Here is an 8,345-nt window from a genome sequence, read left to right as displayed (position 1 = left end):
GGGGGGACATGACACCGTATCCCAGACACAACCTGACCCCGTTTGAAATAAATTCTGTATCCGACTCCCTTTGGTGTGTTTCGCCGCCCCTAGTCTTGTCTGGCTACCTCCGAATTCCTTTAAAAGGGGTTGAAATGGGTGTTGCAGAAGAGAGAACACTCAGGTAGAAAGGGCCTGCGGCAGAGGCGCCCCCAAATCATGGAACCTGTTGGAAGAGTGAGGAAGGAAGTCTGGGATCCCGAACATTCTCACGGGTGCAAAAAGACAAAGTAAAATCCCCATTAACCAAGTTGGGAAGAAGTCACATCCGTTACACAGCCTCTCCCAGACCGCCCCGCTAGGAAGGACAACACATTTACAAACACCGGCCTGCCTCCAGTCCTTGGCTGCCTCACCGAGCTCCTCAGAGACGGTTTCCCAATACCAGCGCGCAGCCGGCCAGGCGCACAGCCAAGCCGCTGCTGGTTGCCAGGAGATACTGGTCCGACCATTTCCTCCAATCAGCACGCATCTCTTTGCGTCCAATCACAGAGGCAGGAAGGGCCGTAGTGGGAGGTGAAAGGTCACACTCATGTTTGGCGGCCATTTTTCTTGAAACTCAGCGGCGGGGGACCTGCGGTACCTGCTGTAGTCACGAAGGACAAGCGGCAGCCTGGTCGGCAGTGAGTAGCCTGCAATATTCGGCCGTGGTTACGATGGTAAGGAGAAAGAGAACGGCGGGAGAAGCGGGGAGAAAGAGAAGGAGGGAGACCACCTCGCGGGGCCTAATGGTTGCTTCGCGCGTTTCCCATTCATCCGCGTGAGGCGCCGCGCACCCGGTCGCCAGCTTCTTTCACTCTGCTTTTGGGATTTCTGAGGCGCGTGCTCCTCCCGATGCCTTTCTTTTCCTAGGAGTGCCCGTGCCTTCTCCTCTTTGTTTGAATCCGGGCCTGGGACATTCTTATTTGTGGCTACAGGGTCGGGGTAAAACTCAAAGAGAATTTGCACTTCCCACTTAACCACACTCCAAAATTCACTTTCATTGCATGAAAGTAATGATACGGCCATGCTCTAGTTTAACGCAGTTGATTGGGAAAGACAGACATTAGTCAAAAAATAACAAATAAGCAATTGCAAGTAGTAAGTGCTAAGAAGAATGCAGACAGGAGGCTGTGAGGGTGTGCGTTAGACGTTTAGAGGCTGAGTCAGAGATGGCCTTCCTAGGAGGTGGAATTTAACCTGAAGCCTAAGTGTCATGAAATACGACCCTTTAACGAGCAGGAGGAGGAGTGTACCGAGCACAGGGAATAGGAGCATAAGACCTGCGGCCGGAAAGAAAGCTTGGTCAGTTGGAGAAATTGACAAAAAGGTACAGCCACTTGCAGGAAGAGTGGTTACGAGATGGTATCGGAGGAGCAGGCGATGGGCAGGACCTCTTAGGCTGTATTGGGAGGTTTTGATTGTACTCCAAATCAATTGAAAATGATTGAATTGGAAGCCATTGAATCATTTTAAGCAGAAATATGACAATTTGATGTGCACTTTAAAAAATGATGTTGCTGTTGTGGATAATAAATTGGAGAATGAAAACTGGAGACCCATTAGGTTATTGGAGTAATCGCCATATCAAGTCACTCCGAATATGCTTATGTTAGAGGGGGTTAGTAGCCAAGTTTCTTAGTTCTGTTCTTTCTTTGACTGATGAGTGAGCAGAAAAGGGCAAAAACCGAATTCACTGGAGATGTTAATGGTTTGCTGAACAAACTTTAAGTGATTGCTATAAGAGACAGTGCTATTGACAAAGTCAGATAGGACCTAGCCCTAGCTTCCACAGTTAAAGACTGTCAAGCGTGATCTGCCCTCTGCTTCCTTCTGTAGTCTTATATTTGGGACTTTTAAGTGACAATGCTGAATTGTATGTCCCCAAAATCACCTTGTTGCATCACTCTTCCCTCCTTTTACGTAAGTAGCTAGCCTTGCCTGGAACAGGATTTTTTTCCCGCTCTGGAAATAAACTCTCATTCTTTAAAACTGAGGTATTACTTATTTCAAGCAACCTTTCCTTTTTTCCCTGGATTGCTTTGGTACCCTTGTGCCTAGTATATCTCCTCTTACTACGTTGCCATATGCAGTATAATTATTTGTATGTGAGGAGCCCCCCTCCCTATCTCCAACTTCTTGACAGGTACTCTGTTATTTATTTATGACAAAGTCTTGCTCTGTTCCCTAGTAGCTGGGACTACAGGTGTGCACCACCACATCTGACTATTTTTGGTAGAGAAGGTGGTCTCACTATGTTGCCTGGGCTGGTCTTGAACTTCTGGCATCAAGTGATCCCCCTGCCTTGGTCTTCCAGAATGCTGGAATTACAGATATGAGCCACCCTTTCTGGCCCGCATTTTTTTTTTAAGTGCCTTTATCTTTGTTTCTTTAGAGCTCAGAACAGTGAGTGATGTATGTAGTCGGTGTTATCTTAAGTGAATAGTGAGTATTTTATTTTGATGGGTTAAAGGTGATACTGGCTAACTGGATATTTAAATTTCCCTGGTACTCTCCAATAAATAAAAGTGAAAATTATGTACTAAAATAATGAGTCAAGAGTTTTCTTCATTTGCATACCACAAAATACTGGTATTTAGTAGAAGAGAGTTGGTGGTGGGAGGAAAAATAATTAATTGGATCCTTTTTTGTTCTTTGTGCAGAGTTTACCCCTCAATCCCAAACCTTTCCTCAATGGACTAACAGGAAAGCCAGTGATGGTGAAACTTAAGTGGGGAATGGAGTACAAGGGCTATCTGGTGTCTGTAGATGGCTACATGAACATGCAGGTAAGCTAAAGAGCTGTAAAGGTCCTAACATTGCATTTAGTTTGCTTCACCTTATTCCTCAAAGGTTTAGTCTGACTAATAAGAATACATACAATTAAATTGACAAATGTACGGCAAAATTGAAAAATAAAGTCAAAGCCAGGGAGGATACTATGATATACTAGGTACAAAATATGGACTTAAACCAGAATTCAGCCACAGATTTTATTCCTAGTAGTTAAAGTAAGAAGAGCTCAGACATTTAATTCATAATAATACCATAAGGGAAACACACTACTTTGCTGGAGAAAACAAAACATTTCTTATCATGTAGCCCTGAAAGAAAGTTTTCAAGTGGAATTCTTGAGTCTTTTAATGAATGCTAAAGACACAACACCAAAGTTATTGAGGAAATTCATTCCTTCAGGGGAAAGACACATCTGCCGAAGGAATTGAACTGACTGTATGTCTGTCAAATGAGTTTCTGTAAATGATTCAGCCATGTGTTTTGGTGGGGTTTTTTTGTAATTAATTTTCTTTTTATTGTGGTAAAATATACATTACAATTTTGCCATCTAACCATTTTTAAGTGTATAATTCAGTGGCACTAAGTACCTTAACATTGTTCTACAGCCATTACCATTATCCATTTCCAGAACTTTTTTATCATCCAAAAGTGACATTTTTTGCCCATTAAACAATAATTTTCCATTAAACAATAATTTTACAATTAAACTTTAAACAATTTTCCATTGCTTCCTTCACCTAGCTAACCCATGGTAACCACTATTCTACATGTCTATGAGTTTGACCATGCATAATACCTCATACAAATGGAATCGTGTATTCTTTTGTGTCTGGCTTGTTTGACTTAGCGTAGTGTATTATTCAAGGTTCATCCATGTTGTAGCATGTGTCAGAATTCCCTTTTTATGACTGAATAATATTCCATTGTATGGATATACCACATTCTAATCTGTTTGCCTCTTGGTGGACACTGGGTTGCTTCCCTCTTTGGACTGTAGTAAGTAATGCTGCTGTGAACACAGGTATACAAATGTCTGTTCGAGTCCCTGCTTTCAGCTCTTTGGGGTATTTACCCAGAAGTGGAATTACTGGATTACTGGTAATTCTAAGTTTAATTTTTAAGGAGCCCAAGCGTGGTGGCTCATGCCTGTAATCCCAGCACTTTGGGAGGCTTAGGCAGCAGATTACTTGAGCCCAGGAGTTTGAGATTAGCCTGGGCAACATAGCAAAACTTCATCTCTACAAAAAAAATAAAAAAATTAGCTAGGCATGGTGGTGTGGGCACCTGTATTCCCAGCTACTCAGGAAGCTGAGGTGGGAGGATCACCTGAGCCTGGGGAGGTTGAAGCTGCAGTGAGCCGTGATCACACCACTGCACTCTAGCCTGGATGACAGAATAAGACCCTGTCTCAAAAAACAAAAATTTTTTTTTTCTTTTGAGTAACTGTCACACTATTTTCCACAGCAGCTACATGGTTTTCCATACCCACCAGCAATGCACAAGGGTTCCAGTTTCTCCACATCCTCACCAACACTTGTTATTTTCTATGGGTGTTTATAAAATAGTTATTCTAATGGGTGTGAAGTGGTATCTTACTGTGGTTTTGATTTGCATTTTCCTAATGGCTAATGATGTTGAGCATCTTTTCATGTGTTTATTGGCCATTTGTTTATCTTTGGAGAAATGCCTGTTAATGTCTTTTGCACATTTAAAAAATTAAGTTTGGGGTTGTTGTTTTCTAATAGTAGTAGTTTCCCGCCAGGCTTTTAAAGGCTATCAAGACAGGTGGTCAATCCAATCATGAACCCAAGGATTCCATACTTGTAAGCAGAGTACTCAAAGGACTACTTAAGTAGGCAGAGAGCTATGATTTTCCTTAACTTAGGCAATTACCACCTGAGCACATGACACTAAGGTCCCCAAAACATAGTTTGAGTTTGGAAAATTCCCTAAACAGGAATCATTTACCAAGACCATAGAAAAATCTGGGAAGTATATGAATTGTGATAAAAATATTCTGGAATTAGTGGTGATAGTTGCACAGGTTTGCACAGGTTTTTGAATATACTAAAAACCACTGAATTGTACACTTTAAAAGGGTGAATTGTATGCCATGGAAATTAACATCTCAATAATAAAAGAATTACTACTTAATAATTGTTTTAGAATTAATATAGCTTGCTAGTGACCCTGCCAGAGTTAAAAAATGTCTGAGTAACCAACCACTTTGAGTAGTAGTCAACCATATTGATACCAGTGTTTGAATTTGTTCACTCAGCAAATATTTATTGAGTCCCATTATGTGCTTGGCACTGTGAGTATAGCATTGAACAAAACAAAATCCCTGCCCTCAAGAGTTTATGTTTTAGTGGTGGGAGGTGGTAATATAATGTGATAATAGGTGTGATAGATGCCATGCATAAAGAAAAAGGGAATAGACAGTATGTGCAATATTATATAGGATAGCCACTCTGAGGAAGTGAATTCTGGAAGATACCAGAATTAGTGTACAACTCAGGTGAGTGTCTGGGGAAAAGCATCCCAGTTTGAGGGAATAGCAAGTACAAAGGCCCTGTGGTGGAAGCATGCTTGGTATGTTCAAAGCACAGCAAAAAGGCCAGAGCAGATTGAGTTAAGGGACAAATGATAGAAAGTTAGGTTAGAATGGTGGCCATAGAGAGCCTGTTAAGTGATGGTGAAGACTGAATTTAATACATGATAGAAAGTATTTGGAGCATTATTGTGTAATTTAGAAACCAGTTAAATGTTGTAATTACCTTTTACAAAAAATTAGTTGCTCTTAATACATTATTTCTTATAGCTGTTACATACAAACTAATTGTCTCAACAACTTCATATATTTCAGACAAAACTATCATCTGGATAATGAAGATTACTTCTTGTTTTCTATAAGAGAGGGAGTAACATCCAGTAGTAGTGTTCATTAACATGTTTTTCATGCCTTATGTCACATCCTATTTTAATCCTTATTGTTAAGCGGTATTTTTCTTTTCCTTTTCCACTTGCCTAGTTGTGAAGGAAACCTCCCTCTCTCCCTTCACTCCTGTTAGTGCCGTCGCTGAGTCCCAGGTGGCATTGATTGTGATTTTTCTTTTAATTACAAGTAAAGATCGTTACCTATATGTAGAAGCTAAACATTTTGATATAAAATTAGAAATAATAGAGTTCACCAAAATAACTGTAAAAGTCACTGTTAACTATTTAACTTTCACTTAAGAACTTGTTTTTCCCTGTTTATTAGTACATACTTTTAAAAAAATTTCTTATTCAGGCCCAGATGTGGTAGCTCATGCCTGTAATCCCAGCACTTTGGGAGGCCAAGGCAGGAGGATCACTTGAAGGCAGAAATTCAAGACCAGCTTGGGCAGTATAGCAAGATCTCATCTCTACAAAAAAATAATTGTTTTGGAGTAGCCAGACTTTGTGGCACATGCTTTTAGTCCTAGCTACTCAGGAGATTGAGCCCAGGAGTTCAAGGTTTTGCTCAGCTATGATTGTGCCACTGCATTCCAGCCTGGGCAACAGAGGGAGACCCTGTTTCTTAAAAGACAGGAAAAGAAGAAAATTCTAACTCAGTTATCTGCTTTGGTTACTGACTAATATAAAAGTATTTGGCATGCTAGCCATAGCTTTTGTATACCCATTTGGACACCTCAATATGATTTATGTTTTACTCTGAGAAAAGTTAACGTCTGGTTCTTTAGAATGAATTTTCAGAAAACTTTTTAATCACAATTTATTCATAAATTAGAGGCTGCCTTCTTCCACACACTGTTTTGATATCTAATGGAAAGAAATATTACATAACCTGGGAGATTCAGAAACTTATGTTGAAACAAACTTTATTATATATTTGTTCTACATCCATGAATATTAATTTTATTGAAGGTTTATATGAAACCAAAAGTACTACAGTAGTAATAGAAAGCTCATCCTCTGTTATCTAATTATCGATAAATTTGAGTTGTTGGTATAGGAAGGTCATAGTAAGTTCTCTCACCAGTATTAGCTGTATTGTAATATTTTCCTCCTGTGTGATTATACTAATATATTTTTTTTTATTGAAAGCTTGCAAATACAGAAGAATACATAGATGGAGCTTTGTCTGGACATCTGGGTGAAGTTTTAATAAGGTAACAAAGAGCAGTGGTATATGTAAGGAGTTACTGGTGAGCATTAGGAATACCTGTTCTAAATATATTAGTGCCTCAATTTTGGAAGTACTTTAAAAAAAAATCACTATTATAATACTTTACAGTTAGACTTCAAAAGTCTTTGAAATTGTTAAACTTGTCAAAGGTAAGTTTTCAAATGTTTTAGAACTGGCCAAAAGATTTCTCTAGTGTTGACGTTAAATTTTCTGGCTCTTAGCTATAACCTTTTAACAGTGGCAACTTTTTGCAGTGGCCTTCATTGCAGGAGCTTAGTTTTGAATTTTAGTTGGGTCTGGCTGTTTGTAAGGATTTTTGTTATATTGATTCTCTGTACTAGCTTCAAAGCTTCAAATTCTGGTAATTATTTCCTTTGGAAAATCATAAAGGTGTCATTTTAACAACCATATGGTGGAAAATAAGTGCAACGTGCTTTTCAACAAGTCTATGTAAAACTCTTTTTAAAAACAAATATATTAAAAAAAATTTTAAGACAAGAATATTGTAAATATAGCATTCAGTATTTTCATAATAAAAATACAGTAATTCAGATCATACAAGTTTCTGGTTGGAACAACAAAATGGACTTTTTCTATTTACAGGTGTAATAATGTCCTTTATATCAGAGGTGTGGAAGAAGAGGAAGAAGATGGGGAAATGAGAGAATAGCATCTTTTGTCGGGATTTTTTTTTATATATATATATTTCTAGACAATAAAGATTTGTTTGTTTTTCAACTTGACTTGCGAACTATTTGTATTCAGATATTTACAAGCAAAGCTCAAATGTCGAACCAGTTGGGAAAGATTACTCACAGAACTAATGCTTTAAAAGCCACCGAATTTCATTTAAGTTGCTTTTCTTTTGTAAACTCAATACTCTTTTTTTTTCCCCCATAAAGGATAATTATTTATATGCTTTAGATATTTTTATGAAGGTGAATTTCAGCCTTTTCTTGTAAAATTATCTATTAGCTGAGACTTTTTTTTTTTTTTGAGACGGAGTCTTGCTCTGTCGCCCAGGCTGGAGTGCAGTGGCCGGATCTCAGCTCACTGCAAGCGCCGCCTCCCGGGTCCACGCCATTCTCCTGCCTCAGCCTCCCGAGTAGCTGCGACTACAGGCGCCCGCCACTTCGCCCGGCTAGTTTTGTATTTTAGTAGAGACGGGGTTTCACCGTGTTAGCCAGGATGGTCTCGATCTCCTGACCTTGTGATCCGCCCGCCTCGGCCTCCCAAAGTGCTGGGATTACAGGCTTGAGCCACCGCGCCCAGCCAGCTGAGACCTTTTAAATGCAATGGTTTCAAGTTATTTTTGAGCCACTTTTAACATGTATAAAATTAGGCCGGGCGCGGTGGCTCA

The 8,345-nt window shown here is 39.5% G+C and overlaps 1 protein-coding gene and 1 long non-coding RNA gene across 3 annotated transcripts in view; one reads left to right on the top strand and one right to left on the bottom strand.

The window, feature by feature from the left end:
* LOC108521798 (uncharacterized) overlaps positions 1–472 on the bottom strand; it is a 66,992-nt gene extending 66,520 nt beyond the window's left edge. The window contains exons 1-2 of one of the 2 annotated variants that reach the window (XR_001883282.1): positions 396–455; positions 108–205 (exon numbers count right to left, since the gene is read on the bottom strand). This is a non-coding gene — a long non-coding RNA (uncharacterized LOC108521798). Of the gene's footprint in view, positions 1–107; positions 206–395 lie in introns of both variants that reach the window. The other variant, XR_001883281.1, reaches the window with a different exon arrangement.
* An 81-nt stretch (positions 473–553) lies between these two features.
* On the top strand, positions 554–7,728 carry SNRPF (small nuclear ribonucleoprotein polypeptide F). The gene is made up of 4 exons (XM_017861757.1): positions 554–698; positions 2,682–2,807; positions 6,904–6,968; positions 7,589–7,728. Exons 1-4 carry the CDS (start codon positions 696–698, stop codon positions 7,653–7,655), a joined length of 261 nt encoding a protein of 86 aa, XP_017717246.1. The 5' UTR covers positions 554–695; the 3' UTR covers positions 7,656–7,728.
* The last annotated feature ends 617 nt before the right edge of the window (positions 7,729–8,345 follow it).

Source organism: Rhinopithecus bieti, unplaced genomic scaffold (genome assembly GCF_001698545.2).
Source record: "Rhinopithecus bieti isolate Rb0 unplaced genomic scaffold, ASM169854v2 scaffold_61298, whole genome shotgun sequence".
NCBI classification, from domain to species: domain Eukaryota; kingdom Metazoa; phylum Chordata; class Mammalia; order Primates; family Cercopithecidae; genus Rhinopithecus; species Rhinopithecus bieti.
The sequence above is the reverse complement of the archived record's forward strand: the minus strand, read 5'-3'. Positions and strand labels throughout refer to the sequence as shown.

Excerpts from the sequence above, each read along its gene's own strand:
- SNRPF (XM_017861757.1), top strand. Across the intron at positions 2,808-6,903 it reads ATGGCTACATGAACATGCAG|CTTGCAAATACAGAAGAATA; the intron begins GTAAGCTAAAGA and ends TTTTATTGAAAG. Across the intron at positions 6,969-7,588 it reads CTGGGTGAAGTTTTAATAAG|GTGTAATAATGTCCTTTATA; the intron begins GTAACAAAGAGC and ends TTCTATTTACAG.